This window comes from Miscanthus floridulus, chromosome 4, assembly GCF_019320115.1.
Source record: "Miscanthus floridulus cultivar M001 chromosome 4, ASM1932011v1, whole genome shotgun sequence".
Taxonomy (NCBI): Eukaryota; Viridiplantae; Streptophyta; class Magnoliopsida; order Poales; family Poaceae; genus Miscanthus; species Miscanthus floridulus.
In genome coordinates this window covers 26,715,001-26,733,042 of record NC_089583.1, presented here as the reverse complement: position 1 = coordinate 26,733,042, position 18,042 = coordinate 26,715,001, and the positions used below count along the sequence as shown (strand labels likewise).

Genomic DNA, 18,042 nt, shown 5'->3' with positions numbered 1-18,042 from the left:
CGCGAGTGGGTGGACCTCAAGAGGATCTTTGTCGGGAACTTCTAGGGGACATATGTCTGCCCTGGGAACTCCTGGGACCTCAAGAGCTACCAACAGGAGCCCAGCGAGTCCCTGCGGGATTACATCCATAGGTTCTCCCAATGATGCAACTCACTCCCTGATGTCATCGACGTAGACATCATCAGCACATTCCTCTCTGGGACAACCTACGAATCCCTGATCCACAAGCTCGGCTACATAAAGCCCCGTACCACCCACGACCAGCTCAACGTCACCATGAACCATGCCTTTGGCAAGGAGGCAGTTAGAGTGGTCTTCAATGGAGGCTAGGACAAGGGCAAGGCCAAGTGCGAGGACCAAGACGAGGGCCCCTCCATGTAGAGGGGCAAGAAGAACAAAAAGGACCGGTGCTAGTCAGACAACACCGCGTTGGTCGCCGTAGCTGATCGCACGGGCAAGCAGCCCCAGCAGGGCCTGCCTGACCATTTCACCAAACTCATGGATAGCCCATGCACCAACCACGCCTACCCTGTCAAACACCTCTACAAAGACTACAAGCTCCTCAAATGTTTCCTCTAGTAGGCCAGCGGGCCGAAAGAGGGAGATGGCAAAGAGGTAGCGGCCAAGAGAGGAGGCATGGTGGGCAAGGACAGAGATAGTTTCCCCAACCCCGAGGAGTGCATCATGATCTTCGGTGGATCCGATGCCATCTGGACCAAACGCCACCACAAGGTACGCTATAGGGAGGCATGCACCGCTGAGACAGTCGTCCCCTCCTTCTGCACCTGGTTGGAATCTCCAATCACCTTCGATCAGAGGGACCATCCCTCCCATGTCACGAGACCAGGATGCACCCGCTCATCGTCGATCCCATCATCTGCAAGAAGTGCCTTACCAAGGTGCTGATGGATGGAGGTAGCGGCCTCAACATCCTCTACGTCAACACCCTCGACGCCATGCGCATCCCCCAGTCGGAGCTCTGCCTCGGAGGTTCTCCCTTCCACGGGGTGATTCTGGGTGCATAGGCGTACCTGCTTGGGCAAATCAATTTGCTCGTCATGTTTGGCGACAAGGCCAACTTCCGCTTAGAGGTGCTTACCTTCGAGGTGGTGGATTTCCCAGGGTCCTACCATGCCATCTTAGGGCAGCCATGCTACGCCAAATTCATGGCAATCCCCAACTACACCTACCTCAAGCTAAAAATGCCGAGACCAAATGGCGGCATCACCATGAGTAGTGCCTTCTTACACGCCTTCATGTGCAACCACGAGCATTTCGAGCTCACCACCGCAGTCATCAACTTAGCCGAGCTCCCATGGCTCGAGAAGTCATCGACCCCAGCTGTCCCAGACAGCAACAAACTAGCTTCCTTGACAGCCTTCCGCCCGCTTGAGGAAACCAAGACAGTGGGAATTGACCCCACTGACCCAGCCAAAATGGTACAAATTGGGACCCAGCTCCCGACCAAATAGGAATATGAGCTCGTCGACTTTCTGCACGCCAATCACAATGTCTTTGCATGGCAACCCTCTGACATGCCGGGCATACCGCGGGAGGTCACCGAGCATGCGCTACACCTCATCCTGGGCTAGAAGCCCGCTAAGCAGCGCCTGTGCCGCTTCGACGATAAGAGGCGCAGGGCCATAGGCGAAGAGATCGCCAAACTCCTGACAATCAGGTTCATCAGAGAGGTGTTCCATTCCGACAGGCTCACCAATCCTGTTCTTGTTAAAAAGAAGACCGAGAAATGGAGAATGTGTATTGATTATACTGGCCTCAACAAGGCATGTCCAAAGGATCACTTTCCCTTGCCGCGCATAGACTAGATAGTCGACTCCACCTCAGGTTGTGAGATCCTCTCCTTTTTGGATGCCTACTCAGGCTATCACCAGATCACGATGAAAGAGTCCGATTAGCTCGCAACCTCGTTCATAACCCTGTATAGTTCATATTGCTGTGTAACCATGCCTTTTAGCCTAAAGAGCGCCGGTGCCACCTACCAAAGGTGCATGCAGCAATGCTTCACTGACCAGATCGACCCGCTCGATCAGCCCAATCAGGCCAAACGACCAAAACCAACGATCGCCGTCTATGTGGATGACATAGTGGTTAAAATGGCTCAAGCTTGCAACCTGATCCAAAACTTGGCCATGACATTCATGAACCTCCAAAGGTTCAACATCAAACTGAATCCCGAAAAATGTGTCTTCGGGGTCCCAAAGGGGAAGCTGCTAGGATACATTGTGTCCGAGCATGGCATCGAGGCCAACCCTGAAAAAATCATAGCCATCTCCAACAAGGGCCCCATACGTAGCATCAAGGGCATGCAAGGACTCACTGGTTGTCTGGCTACCCTAAGCCAATTCATCTCCTAGCTCGACGAACGAGGGATGCCGCTCTACAAGCTCCTCAAAAAGACGGACACATTCGTCTAGACTGAGGAAGCCTAGTAGGCTCTGGAGAGCCTTAAAGCATCCTTAATGATGGCCCCGATCCTTGTTGCACCCGAACAAAGAGAACCCCTTCTCCTCTACGTCGCAGCCAGCAACCATGTCATAAGCGCCGCCCAGGTCGTTGAAAGGGAGGAGCCGAGACACCACCTTAAGGTCCAATGGCCCGTGTACTTCGTCAGGGAGGTACTCACCGACCCCAAGGTCTGGTGCCCCTAGGTGCAGAAGCTCCTATATGCTGTGTTGATGGCAACTCGGAAGCTCCTCCACTATTTCACCAACCATGAGGTCATGGTCACCACCTTGTACCCACTCGGGGACATCATCCGCAACCGTGACACCGCGAGATGGATCTCCAAGTGGGCACTCAAACTCATGGGCCACAACATCAGGTACGTCCCTCGTACCACCATTAAATCTCAGGCTTTCATGGATTTTGTCGCCAAATGGATGGAGGTGCAGCAACCAACCTCGGACATCACCCACGAGTACTGGACAATGTACTTCGACGGGTCCGTAATGGTGCCCGGCTCGGTGGCCGAAGTGGTTCTGATCTCTCAGACAGGAGTAAGCTCCGCTATGCCATTCGCCTCCACTTTTTAGCCTCAAACAATGCCGCACAGTATGAGGCCCTGATCAACGGACTATGCATCGCTATCGAGCTCAGCGCTACATGACTCTTTGTTCGCGGCGATTCGGAGCTGGTCATTGATCAAGTCATGAAGGAGTCCTCTTGCAGAAGCCCCCTCATGGCAGCATATTGCTAGGAGGTACGCAAGCTTGAGGACAAATTCTAGGGGATCAAGCTACATCACATCCCCTGAAAGGACAATGACACGGCTGATTTTCTCGCACAATTGGCCACCAAGCGAGATCCCTCTCCAAGTGGAGTCTTCATCAACGACCTCCATGAGCCGTCCGCTCGTGTCCTAGAAGGTCCGATCTAGACACACCCTGACGCTGACCCAAAGCTTGGGGGCTCTGACCCCAAGGCCAAAGCAATGCTCGGGGGCCCCAACCCTAGTGCTTCTACAATGACGTCACCCACTAACGTAGCCGTACTAGTGCTTAATCAAACTGACTGGCGAGCTCCACTACTCACCTACCTCCTCGAGGAGGTCCTCCCACCTAAAAGGACTAAAGCTCGATGAATCGCTCGATGCACCAAGACGTTCATGGCCATTGGTGATGAACTCTACAAGCGAAGTCCATCAGGTATACTCATGAAGTGCATCCCTGCTTACCAAGGGAAACAAATCCTCCTCGATGTCCATGCTAGAATCTATGGACATCACATGGCCCAAAGGTCGCTGGTTGGAAAAGCCTTTCGCCAAGGTTTTTACTGGCCCATCGCACTATGAGATGCAGAGGAGGTCGTCCATAGGTGTGAAGGATGCTAGTTCTACGCTCGACAAACACATTTACTAGCACAGGAGCTCCAAACCATCCCCATCACCTGGCCATTTGTGGTCTGGGCCTCGACATGGTAGGATCCCTCAAAAAGGGCCTAGGCGGCTTCACTCACCTACTCGTAGCAGTCGACAAGTTCACCAAGTGGATAGAGGCTAAACCCATCACCAACATCCACTTGGAAGAGGCGGTCAAATTCTTCCTCGACATCATCTACCGGTTCGGTGTTCCTTACTGCATCATCACTAACCATGGGACTAACTTCACCGAAAAGAAGTTCCTAAACTTTAGTGATAGATACGGCATCAGGATCGACTGGGCCTCGGTCGGACACCCACGTACTAACGATCAGGTCGAGCGTGCCAATGGCATGGTCCTCTAGGGACTTAAGCCATGCATCTTCGACCAACTCAACAAATACATCGAGCGATGGGTTGCAGAGGTCCCAGCGATCCTCTAGAGCCTGAGAACGACCCCAAACCAATCCATAGGGTTCACACCTTTCTTCCTAGCCTACAGAGTTGAGGCAGTACTGCCCTCCGACCTCGACCATGGCGCCCCAAGAGTGAAGGCCTTTGACCATGACTGGGCCACCGAGGCTTAGTAAGACGCAGTCGACTTACTCAAGGAGGCCCGTGAGACGACCGTCATCTACTCCGCTCGCTATCAACAAACTCTTCGCAGGTACCATGAAAGAAAGATCAGAGGGAGGACCCTAGAAGTCGGTGATCTCGTGCTCTAGAGGACCCAATCAACAAAGGAAAAGCACAAGCTCTCTCCACCATGGGAAGGACCGTACACCGTAATCGAGGTGATCTGACCGGGCGCCTACCGACTGAAGGACGACAATAGCAACGTTCTCACCAACACTTGGAACATTGAACAACTATGTTGTTTTTCCCCTAAATCTAGGTCTTATCGCTTTTTAGTCGGCACTTGCTCCTGTAAAACACCCTGGCCCAAACAATTTTGGCCTGGGTCGCTCAGGGGCTACATAAGGGTTCAATACTAAAAATTATCGCTCTTTTCATTTACTATCATATGGAAAAACTCCTTCCTACCCAAACGTAAGGGTAGTTCGTTCCTTTGATTACCTTACGTAGCTTTGCTCTAGATATTCCGACCAATTGTACCCACCTCTACCAACGATTACGAGCAACTGAGCCACGCGGGCCATGCCTCGGGCTCCCAAGGTTGCAGCCTATGGACGAACGGGTAGGTGCGAAAAAGAAAGAATAAAAAAACAAAATTATGCTAAAGTAAAACTAAGGAACGAAGGGGATAAGCGTCCCTGAATGAAGTAAATCCATCACAAAACCAATATATTCATTGATACAAAAACTGTTCACATGGGGGGCTCCCTCATGAACTTAAACGATTACATTTGCTGACTACTTCTACTCTAAATGCTATTATGACCGATCGACGACATCATCCGATGCCAAAAGTAAGGCCACGACACGTGCCCAGCTCTGCTCCCTCGACTTTGGCAAAGCACAATGGATACCTCAAGGGCGTCGCACCCATGGATACTCAGCAGAAGAACATGGAGCTCCTGACTTTCTCATGCAGTCGAGGCAGCTCCTAGACAGGGGTGCTGCCCGCCAAGGTATGGCCATCATGGCTGGAGGATGTCTCTTCAAACTTTATGAACTGGCCGACTTGAGTAGTTGTAGGCATGGAACTCTCCACCAACGCGACTCTGGACAACTTCCCCTTCGACAAAACTCACCCGGTGAAGATTCGCCGGAGAGATTCCACACACGGCTCCATCCCAAAGAAGGCCTCGCGAACAAATCCAGCATAGTACCTCCTTCGATAGAAGCCACCCCTCCTCAGACAAAGATGGCCAGCACTGCCTCCAGCAGCCCCCAGCTCAACATCGCACTTTGGATTCACGAAGGGATCTATGAGTCCTCCCCCTTGCTTACCCTCTCTCTCACTTAGGAACCACCATGGCATACGGGCACTCTCAGTGAGGAGGAAGAAAGAAGAGAGGCAAAAGTTGGAGAACATGCAGAGGTCTACGATGAGAAGCCCTCTCCCTTCCCCTATTTCAAGAGGAAACATGGCAGGTAAAGAAGGGCAAAGGATCAAAGCAAAAAACTATCTCCCTTCCTCCCATTCAATGCAGATGGGAAACGACGGGACGAGCCCTAAACCAATGGGACACACACTGACCGACGGAATGGAATGTGGCCCAGGTATGGCCCGCCACTACCGCACATCAGGCACGGGAACCAAAGTGCCACCACTCGCTAGCGGCCCTCTGCTTTCCTAGGCTATACTTGGAAAAAACCCAAAAACAAGATCTCCGCCGGAGAAACCATCGGGCCTCTTGAGTCGATCGAATCACTCAGGATAAAACACATCGAGCAATAGGTAAGGAGCAAAGGGATGCCTCATGCGGGCCATGCTGACTCTGTCTTGAACAACGAGCATAGGTCCCGATCGAACATTTCCGACTGGAGCTCTCTGAACCCCGTCACTCAAGTCATCAAGGTAACACTACCAACCCCCTCTATTTCCTTATATAACTCATTCATGCATCCATACGTGCATTCATTTCATACGCCCGTGCCTCCCGGATGATTCGGGCCCTGAACCACCTGGGGGCTCGGGAACTAAGCATCGCACGTGCAACGAGATGCATCACAATGCTCCATCTTCCAACATCTTCATTGGACTTTGTATTCTTCCAAGCTTCTGCTGCTTGTCTCTTCACTAGTCCCTTTGGTATGTTGGTTTGACATTGTGGCAAGCACTGCTGAAAACTCCTAGGTTGAGTCATTCCTTCTGGTGCTTGTTGTTGCACAGCTACAAGCTTCTCCTTATTGAATGCAGTCAAGGGCAATGTAGTTTGGTCCTCCTGACCTCTGATGCTGGTGGTCTCCTCATTACGACCCATCTATATAAACAAAGAAAGAGGATTGAGAATAGAGACAAAGTTTTCATAACAGACAGAGGCTGAAGTGAGCATAACTTTTAGCAAATAACAAGGTTAGAGAGAAAACAAGAACTAAGCAAAGATGAAAGCATGCTAAAATGTCCAGTTCTAACTAGGCTTGTGTCCTATAGTTAGCATTGCTCCGATACCACTTTGTAGCACCTGGTTTTAAAGACAAAACCAGATAGACACTATATGTGAGCCCAGGAAGTCAAATCCCACATATAGCCACAAATAAGGGTAATATCAAGAGACAATACTTATTACATAATGTATTAGTAAAAGGAAGATAACCTCAGAGTATAGACAGCAAAAAGTTGACTCCAATCTTCAGGTGAAGACTCCAAATCCACAGGGACGACTGACTAGTTGACCACAAGCCTAACTCCTCCAAACTAGCAATCTGGTGCCCATTCGGGATTTTTATCCAAGTATAGAAAAGTAAAGCAAGCATAAGTACATGTTGTACTTAACAATTATATCATGGGGTTCATGAGGCTCAAAAAGGCTGGTACTGGTTTAACTAAGATTAGCCTTTGTTTAGCATAATTTTAGCAATTGGTTGGCAACAAGTTTACCCATAAGCCCATAAACACATGATCAGGTAAACATGAATAATGTATAGCATAAACAATTAATCATTAGTACCATTATCCATTAGTGATCATCTCTATTCCATAAGGGTCCAAGGCCGCTCGTGACCGTGAGCACAGCTGTTATAACAGTTTTACACTCTGTAGAGGTTGTACACTTTCACTGTGAGTCGTGATTTACCCTTTCGCCTGAGGTAGCTAATCTCTTGACACACTTCCAAGGAAGGTTGGCAGGGTTCACTATGAAGCCTTTCAAAGGTTCGTCTAACAAGTTAGGGCCGCTAGGCGTATGTGGCCCTTCTCTAGGAGTGGCACGCGTGGGCACGCAGCATGGTACACACATGCTAGCAGTAAAGGAAACATACCCTCTTGCACCATAAAGGTAACCACTAACAAGCTAGAAAAGGTCCTCATACTGAGCTCAAGCTAGAGCGATATAGCCCTCACAGCTATACTGTAAGTCCCATATGATCGCTTACGGATAAGTCCTTAGGGTGAGGAATCTTAAGCATTTAGAAAGTAGCTAAATACTCTAGCCCCCTGTTTCCATGTTGCTAAAAAGTCATGTTTTAATGTTTATTGCATATACCATTAGTCAAGTTATAAGATCATGGTTTTGATTAAGCACTAGCAAAAACTACCCAATGCAATGTCCAATAGGTATCAAGGTACAAGATATCAAATATCTAGGATATCCTTATTAGCAACAAGGTAGGCACATGCAATATGAATTAAGTGATTAAATGTGAATAGGTAACAAGGATGGTCCCATGCTATACTTGCCTTACACACCGATCCTTCGGTAAGCTTTAATCTTCACGTCCTTCTTCTTCTTCTAGATCACAACGTGTATCTCACCGACTGGACGTAATCGTAGAACACCACACAAACATCCATACACATACATGCATAGCATACAATTGCATCTATATCAGAACAGTACACCAATCATAGAAAAATAAGTAAAAGAGATTGAAATACGATTCTACGCATTGCTACGAACACATAGTCGTGAGAAGCACGCTAATCGGAGCTACGATTGAAAAGTTACAACTACCGAGAGATTTGCTTAATACATGGAAAAGAAAACTATAGGCTTCGTTTATATTAACCATATGAATTCATATATAAAAGATATTTTATAAATAATATAGATTAAATTAAGTCAATTTTAGATTTAAATTATAAAACAAAAGTAAAACAAATCATATTTTATTTATAAAATCCAGTTGTATAATCATTAATCAAGATATGATTTAAACCATGGTTTCTCTAAAATAGTAATATAGTAAACACTGTTACTAAAGCGTAGATCTCGTCGCTATGAATCTAACGCAACTTGAATGGACTAATCGGAGTTAAAATGAGTAAGTTATGATTTAAACAACTTTTCCTTTAGTTAAATAATAAAAAAAATCTACCCATGAATTTGAAATATTGGAAACATGTCTAACAGTATTATAAACATGTAGAAAACATAAATACGGTCCTAACGCAATTCGAACGGGTCAAATCGGACTTAAAACGCATAAGTTACGCATGAAATAAGGTTCAATGGCATTTCTATAATTAATTGAACTCAAATTTGAATTTAAACTAATTAATTATGAATTTTAAATGCTAACTGGACTGTGGGCACTAATACTCAAAACTATAGGGGCTAAAACAGAATAAAACAGGACCTAAAAGAAATTATTTTGAACTGATTTGGATTGCGGGTTGATTCACCGAAAATAGGGGGCTATTCTGCAAAAATGGGCGCGGCTTGACTATGGTTGACTAGGCTGGTGACTCATTCGACATGTGGCGCGCTTCGGTTGGCACGGTGCACCACGCGGCGTGGGCGTGCGCTGACGCAAGCACGGTGCGCCGGGTCCATGGCTCGTTGTGGACCGGTTACACAACCAACCGGTGTAATCTAATCTTGGCCATTCACGTGAATCCGACGGCGTGTGACACTCAGGACGAACTCCGGCGGCTGCACAGTGGCTACGGCGAGCCTTCCATTGCCGGCGGTGACTGAGGTTCTACTCTACGGTGTTCTAGGGCACTAAACACGACGTGAAGGTGTCGAGGGGGTACAGGAGCTCACCGTGAGCCGTTAGGAGTGGAGCGCGGCATCCGGGGAGTCTCCGAGGCGTGTCGTCGACGGTGGTGGCTGGAGAAAGAGGGAGGGTGCGGGTGAGGATGAATCCGAGGAAACTGTAACCAAAACATGAAATCGGTGATACCTACAGGCGCGGGGGAACACGGTGGAGCCTCGGGACACGTCAGCGTCGAGGATAGCGCTCGGGAAGGGTGGATTTCTGGCGGTGGGGAGTGCTTGGACGTTAGCAGAGGAAAGGGGAGAAGGAGGGGTGTGGCTCTGAGCTTTATAGGCCGGACGGGCATGGCATAGAAGGAAGGGGAGCGGGGGCACAGGCGGATTGATTACCTACCATACGGGCACGGGCGTGGCGGCTTGCCATGCATGGCTACGCCATCGGCGGGGCGAAGGAAAGAAAGAGCGTGTCGGGGAAGAAAGGAAAGGGAAGGAGGTGGTGCTGACAAGCTAGGCCCATGGGGCAGTGAGGGAGAAGGGGCGGCGTGCGGCGTCTGACTGAGTGGGTCGGGGCGCTAGCTGGGTCGCACGGTGAGCATGCGCGCGCGGAAGAGAAGGAAGGCGCGGTTGTGGGCCACCGAGTGGGCCAGGGTGGAGTAGGCTGGCATGTTGGAAAAGAAGGGAGGGGGAGTGTGGCTAGGCCGCCGAGCAGGCCAAAGCTGAGGAGGGGAAGGGAGTGAAGGGCCGGGCTGAATCTGGAGTTGGGCTAGAAATGAAGAAAGGCAATTTTTTTCAAAATCAAAACCTTTCCATTTCTAGTTTTCAAATCCCAAGCCAATTCAAATCAAATTCAAGTATAGTTTCAAATATACTTCGCTATTCAAATAAAATGGACAATTTTGTTAGGCTTTCCAGGATAAACTTTACAACTTTAAAAATACTTTTATTTTCTAATTTTCTTTTCTTTTATTTCAAAGCCATTTTCAAACCCTTTTAAAAAACATTCCAAATTACTTTGGAGTTTGGATCACACCATTTATCACAATAAATAAAATGCAACAGCATGTATGCTCACACATGTTACTACCTTATGATGAATTTTAAATTAATGAAAATTTTTATTTTCCTATATTTCATGTGCACAAAATTTCATAAGTAAATCATTTTAGCTCTATTTCAAAAGAGGCAAATTTTAGGGTGTTACACGAATGGAGAAAGCAGGTCACAACGCACAAGTGAAACCACGATACCAGGAACCACGCCTGTAGTAACAGTACTCTGCAACTGCCCTGACACAAACAGTATTGTAGGCGCCGACATTTCCCTCTATAGTATTGTGGGCGCTGTTGATCTCCCATACGGTAAGGCCCCCCACGTGCCTCTGGGCATCACTAGTGTTGCAGACGTCGGGCCATACGGTAAGGCCCCCCACGTGCCTCTAGGCGTCACCAGTATTGTGGGCGCCAGGATTTACCGTACTAGGTGAATGTGGTGAAGCTCCTCACATGCCTCTAGGCATCAACAGTATTTGCAGGTGCCGACGTCGGCCATACCCGAAGAAGATAACGCAACCTCCCACATGCATTTGACACTCTACAGTACATAAACAGTGTTGCGGGTGCCTACAATCGTCTTGTACCTATCGGCATGGGCGGCAAGGCATAGGAGCAAACGTACTGTCTCCCTCTCACATGTAAAGCCATCCCCTTCATCTATAAAAGGGAATACGCTCCCTCCAACATAAGGCAGTTCGATATAAGTTTTCTCCAAGCTGATTCAGTGTTCAAGGCTCCCCAAGCACATGCTTGAACACTTAGCTCATAGCGTAGCTCCTGTCGCTCTTAGCCCTTCCGACCAGAGCTGACCGGACCTCTTGTACACCCCATCTTTCTCCCTCTTGTTTGTAACCCCACTGCAGACTTTGAGCACCTAGACTCAGGAATAAAGTCACTGACCAACCCAAACTAAACATAGGGCACGTTGCCTGAACCAGTATAAACCCTGTGTCACTGAGTGCTAGGCCACCTCCGATCACAACGTACGGCAAAACTACAAATATTTACTAAGTTGGTCACATTCTGCACCGACATATGGTGTGTATCTGGTTTTGTCCTTAAAATCAGGTGCTATAAAGTGGTATTAGAGCCATGCTGACTATAAGACACAAGCCTAGTAGGAACTGGTCGTTCTAAGGTTTAGAAGTTGCTACAAAAACCCTTGCTCTATGAACCTTGATATTTTCTTCTCTACTATATCTCTACCCTTGTTATTCATCTTTGCCTTGGTGCTTATTTTAACGTCTTTGTTCTCATCTTCACTCCTTGATTTGATATGCTTTTAGAACTGTCCCTCATCACCTTCTTGCATAATCTGAAGATGAGTCATAGGATTGTTACCCCTAGTACAATGAGGACGATAGTATCGCAAGTTGAGTGAATGATTGAATTGTGCACCTTTAGTGCTTTGTTGAATTGTCATTATGCATATGCTTGTTTTGAATCTTTGTAATGATTGCAATGATATTGTTGGGTGTTCCCACAATTTCATTTAGCTTATAGGCCTAAGGTATAAGGATTAATGAAATAAATAGTTGGTTTATGGTTATCTCCTTTTCCTCTATCCTGTCTTTTCGGAGCAGCCTACACTCTTTAGCTTATATCTCTGATTTTGGACGATCAAATATCATGAGAAAATTCTGGAGAATAGTAGACTTCAATATCTTTCTCCTACCATAAGAAACACCCTGATATCTATTTTGGTTGTGGAGTTATGAAAATCACAAGACGATGCACCTGTGTTGTCTGAAGCCTAGAATAGTTTCTCTTGTGCACTATTTTTTACCAAGTTAACTATGGAATTTGGAAAAGTGTTCTATGAGGAAGTTGTGGAGTGTTTGATAAGCTTTCTAGCAGTATAATCTACAACTTCATTAGATTGACAGAATGGGAGTTATAGCTATTTTACTATGCTGCTGTTTTTCTACTCACGAGGAATTTTAGATTTCCTGTTCTTGCCCATATACAAGAGTATGATTGGGATGACAGAATGTCTTGATACTAGTTAGATCATCAAGAAGGAGATGCAAGCTATACTTTGGTGTCCCCTACTTTATCTTTTCTTATGGGGGTAGCTAATTTGAAGAATTTGCAAGATGAAGTATCATACGTTCTAGTTTGCGTAGCGGAAGCATGGTGGGCCCATAACCCACAGGTCCCAGGATTGAAACCTTTGGAGGAGATCAATATGATAGACAATAACGCCTATGCAAACTATCCAACTAAGAAGGGTCTGAATGCTCAAGGTGCCATATGAAGTTAAGTCATACTCTCTAGCACTCACTTGGAAGAATCGGTTAATCTGATGAGAAAGGTGTATACTCAGAGGATGTATACCACTTAAGGGCTTCATCATCTAGAGTATGTAACCTTTGCTTGGTTGATAAGTCATTGGATCATCTCTGAGGAATTGATGCATTCGACAATATGGCTCTGTAGTTCGAGCTATCCTTAGTTGGGAGTCTAATCTTCAACATACCCAAGACAAGTAGGCACTGATGACAGAGGAATGAGATATCTAATAACTACAGTTAGTTCTATGGAGTCTCAGGAAATCCCAATGATATACTAAGCATGACAAGAATGTTTGGGATTGAAGAAAGTTAATGATGTGATTGGAATCCGCTCAAAGATGTGAGCAGAATTTAGAGTTTTAATAATGAGGTTTGGTTAGAGGTTCAAGGGAAGTTTATCTAAGACCATCAAGATATTGATAGTATTACTTGAGAAGGTTGAGTTTGGATCAAGAGACCTCAGCTAAGTGTTTGAAGGAGTCCAAGAAGAGGTTGAAGTAAAACCTATGTATTAGCTTTGTCAGATCAGGACAAGAGTTTTATATCTACAATGATGCACCTTGTCAAGGTGTGGGATGTGTCCTTATACAAGAAGAAAACTAGTGGCTTGTTTATTAAGTCAACTAAGGAAGCGTGAGTTGAACTACCTAACATGTTATCTGGAGTTACCATTGTGGAGTATGGAGATGTTGTCTACTTGGATGTAAAAGTGATATCTAGGAGGATCACAAGAATCTACAAGACATCTTCACTAAATTGGTCTTGAGCTTGTGTTATCCCCGTTGGAATGAAATTGATTATGACTTGGAAAAGTGCTATCATTTCGAGAAGCGAAGTCATGGCCGATGCCTTAGCAAAGGAGAATTGTGCTAAGAAGGTTCGGGTGACACCAAGAACTAAGAATTGTATTCCAAGTTCAAGCAACTTAACCGGAATCATTAATGTTTTGAAGATTGGTGGTAGATTCTCTTTCTAACCAAGAAAGTAAGGAAGCTCCGTTGGAAGGTGAACATATGAAAAAAGGGTCTAATAAGTATGGACTAAAAAGGAAAGATGGCCTAGTGATTGTAGTTACCTAAGTATTGTTTGGAGTATCTATTAAAATCTTGAAATTAGTTGCGCAAGTTACTTGGAGTAAGGTTAACAGATATGCAAAGTAAAGTGGGATCCTTATCAAGAGGATGGAACTGCATGAGGAAGTAAAGAAGAATCCAAAAATGGAGTATCCCTATCTCCTAGTCGATGTCTTTCGAATCTCGGTGACGAGATTCATCTTAAGGGGGGTAGAATTGTAACACCATAAAATTTGCTACTTTGGAAATGTAGTTAATTTGATTTAATTTTGAATTTTTGTGCTCATAAAATATAAGAAAAAGAATATTTTTCATTATATTAAAAAAAATCATCATAAGGAGTAGCAACATGGTTGTGCATACATGCCAGTGCATTTGATTTATTTGGCTAGAGTAGTTTTGATTAAAGTTCAAAATGGTTTAAATTGCTTTTGGGAATGAGTTTGAAATTAGCTTTGAAATAAAAGAAAAGAAAATTTGAAAATAAAAGAGTTTAAAAAAAGTTGTAATATTTATTTTTGGAAAACTTACCAAAAGTTCTCATTTCTATTTGAGTGAAAAGTATATTTGAAACTCTATTTGAATTTGATTTGGTTTACATTTGAATTTGGTTTTGAAAACAAAATAGAAAAGGATTTGGAAAAGGAAAAACTCTTCTCCCTGTCTTCTGGCCCAGCCGGTCCAGCATGCCACCATAGCCCAGCGGTAGTGTCAGCCCGCTCTTCCCTCCTCTCGAGCCGCTCCTCTCTTTTTTCGTCGTGGCCCAGCTAAGCCAAAGGCCCGCGCCGCTGCCATGCTCTCCTCCCCCGCTCTCTCACCCGCTAACACCCGAGGCCCACGCGTCAACCAGGTTCCCATCCTCATGTCGTGTCCGAGTAGGACACTAGCATGCGTCGCTGTCGCCGAATCCTAGGATCTTTGGGATCTTCCTCTGTGTGGAGCACGCGCCGAGATGTCCCTTTATATGCTTTTACCCATTTGTCAGCGTGACCTTTTCTAGCCCCGTTCTCACCGAACTCCGCCATCGCCGAGGAAATCTGTCGGCGCCACATCTTTCGCGTCGTGGCGTGCACCCCACGCCTCTTTGCCTCCTTAAATAGTGGGCCATGTCCGCCGCATCCACCCGAGCACCCGCCGCCCTCGCATAACCCTAGCGTAGCCGCCGCCTCGAGTTCGCAGTGTCACCATCGACGCCATTCGCCCCACTGCGCCACGCGTCGTCGTCGGTCCGCTCCTGCCTCCGTTCTTGGTCTTGGTGAGTTTGTCGTCATCCCCTCTCTCCCCCTGTGGACTTCCCGTGTCAGATGGTGGACGGAATCGTCCAAGCTGACCACACCAGCGACCTCCTATGCTTTTCCGACCGTGCGCCGCCGCCAGGGCTCGCGGCCAGTCACTCCTCCCCCTCCCGATTTAATCTCTACCATCCAGTCTAGATCCAACGGATTAGATTCTACCGTACCTCTTTGGTCGGCATACTTTCATAATACCCTAGCAAATTTTTAAGATCTAACCCGCCGTCCCTGTATTTTTGCTAAAGAGCCCCTGTGCTTTTATATTATCGAACCCATGGTCCATTGCGTATTTCATAGATTATGCCTTCTTCTTTTAAAAGCGTATTTTGTTCGGTTGACTTCAAAAATACGTTTTCAGTTATTTATAGTTTTGCCACTAGATTTATTTAGGCTATAACTTTGTTGTTTTAACTCCGATTTGACCCATTCAAATTGCGTTAGGTTCATATTTACGTTGTCTACATGTTCATACTAATTTTAAGTATGTTTTCAACTTTTAAAATTCATGGTTAGATTTAATCTATTATTTTATTAAAGGAAATCTTGTTTAAATCATATCTTCTATGTTTTAGGTCTGATTTGAACTGTTCAAGTTGCGCTAGATTCATTGTAACAATGTTTATCATGTCACTATTTCTGGAATTTCATGGTTTAAACTCTAATTTGAATAATAATTATGCAATTGGATTTTTCTAATTAATAGTAACTTAGGATTTTCACCTTAGTCAATTATATGATTAGTTTTACCTTGTTTTTCTAAATCAAGTATAATTTGACTTAACTTAATTAAGGTATTTATTTGAAGTATCTTATACATGTTTTATATAGCTAAAATAAATAAAGACTATAGTTTTCTTTTCCACGTATAAAGTAAATCTTTCGGTAGTTGTATCTTTTTTGTTGTAGCTCCGATTAGAGTGCTTTTCGCGTCTGTGTGTTCATAGCGAGACGTAGATACATTTTACAAACTTTTCATCTTGATTTTATGTTTGGTGTACTGTTCTAATTTAGATCTATTGTTTGCTTCGTGTATGATTGCATGGATGCTTGTGTGGTGCTTTATGATCATGTCCAGTTGGTGAGCTTTACGTGTTGATCAAGAAGGAGTTCCTTTGAAGTTTTGGACTTGAAGAAGGATCAGAGTTATATGGCAAGTATAGGATGGGATATTCCTTGTTGTCCTATACACCTTGAATCATTTAATTCATACTGCATGTGTCTACCTTGACTGCCACTAAGGATTTCCTAGTGCTTTGTTACCTTGTGCCTTGTTACCTATAGGGTATTGCATTGGGTAGTATGATGCTAGTGCTCAATTAAAGACCATGATCTTGTAACTTGACTAATGGTATATGCAATAAACATTAAAAGATACTTTTTAGCAACATGGAATCAGGGGGCTAGAGCATTGGGTTGTTTTATGGTGCTCTAGATTCCTCTCCCTAAGGACTTATCTATAGGCAAACATCTGGGACTTATAGTACAACTATGAGGGCTACATGGCTCTGGCTTTAGCTTAGTATGAGGATCTTTTTCTATCTTGTTAGAGGTTACCTTTATTGGCATAAGAGTGGCTTGCTAATTCGGGTATAGGATAGCCTCTGTCCCCTTGTGTATAGGATGCGTGTCATTGTGCCAACGGGAAGGGGGATTCCCACATCTGTTTGTCGAGTGAATCTAATGGCCCTAACTTGTTAGATGAAGTGAACCCTACTAACCTTCTTTGGAAGTGGGTTAAGAGATTAGCTACCTTGGGTGAAAGGGTAAATCATGACTCACAGTGAAAGTGTACAACCTCTGCAGAGTGTAAAACTGGTATATCAGTCGTGCTCACGGTAACAAGCGGCCTTGGACCCTTATAGAATAGATGATGAACACTAATGATACTGATGATAAAGATGCTCATTAATGATTACTGTTTATGCTATTCATTATTCATGTTTACCTGATCATGTGTTTATATGGGCTTGTGGATAAACTTGTTGCCACCCAATTGCTAAAAGATGACTCATTAAAAGCTAATCATAGTTAAATCAGTGTCAGCCTTTTGAGCCTCATGAACCCCATGGTATATTTGTTGAGTACGACATGTACTTACGCTTGCTTTACTTTTCAAATATTTGGATAAAAATCCCAGATGGGTACCAGATTGCTAGAGTTTGGAGGAATTAGGCTTGTGATCAACCAGTCAGTTGTTCCTATAGAATTGGAGTCTTCACCCGAAGATCAGAGTTGTCTTTCTGCTGTTTGCTATCCAAGGTTATGTCCTTTATACTAAGTTTGTTATATATTAAGCATTGTCTATTGATATTACCTTTATTTGTAGCTATATGTGAGATTTGACTTCCTAGGCCCACATATGGTGTGTATCTAGTTTTTGTCCTTAAAACCGCCCACTGTACATTTCATCTCATAGGACAGTATATAGTGTCGTCTGTACATTTGAAAGTCATAGCAAATTGAGTGCATTTGTTCATAGCTGACAAAAGTAGTATCGGCCCCATATACAGTAGCCATCTCTAGCTAGTTGCTGCGAGCCTACGACTCTAGGGTTGGAGTGCACTATATACTCCACCGAATGATAGAAGGTCCGACCATCCAAAATATTCACTACTCGGATACTAATAATGATGAATGTTGTGCAGTCATGTCAGAAGCCTGTTCCAACACTGGCGTCCCTATGTGTAGAATGCCTAGCCTCACTCCTATTGTATAGCCATCTCTGGCTAGCTGACTGGCTCTGCTCCTCCGACCAAGAGAAATTGCTTAATAGGGAAGCAACTCATCTTCACTCTTCGATCTGCCTGACTGCCCCTCGACTGTTGTGAGTCCTCTTCACAACCGCACTAGGCTTTCAAGTCTCAAGCATGTCATGGTGGTCAAAAGC

The 18,042-nt window shown here is 45.3% G+C and overlaps 1 protein-coding gene across 1 annotated transcript; it reads left to right on the top strand.

Annotated features, from left to right (window-relative positions):
• Positions 1-848: 848 nt before the first annotated feature.
• LOC136548285 (uncharacterized) lies at positions 849-1,472 on the top strand. Its single transcript, XM_066539875.1, has 2 exons — positions 849-1,007; positions 1,074-1,472. Exons 1-2 carry the CDS (start codon positions 849-851, stop codon positions 1,470-1,472), a joined length of 558 nt encoding a protein of 185 aa, XP_066395972.1.
• Positions 1,473-18,042: the final 16,570 nt, after the last annotated feature.

Bases quoted from the DNA above. Each gene is read 5' to 3' on its own strand.
- LOC136548285 (XM_066539875.1), top strand. From the start codon at position 849: ATGCACCCGCTCATCGTCGATCCCATCATCTGCAAGAAGTGCCTTACC. The intron at 1,008-1,073 runs GTGATTCTGGGT...TTTGGCGACAAG, and splicing joins GAGGTTCTCCCTTCCACGGG to GCCAACTTCCGCTTAGAGGT.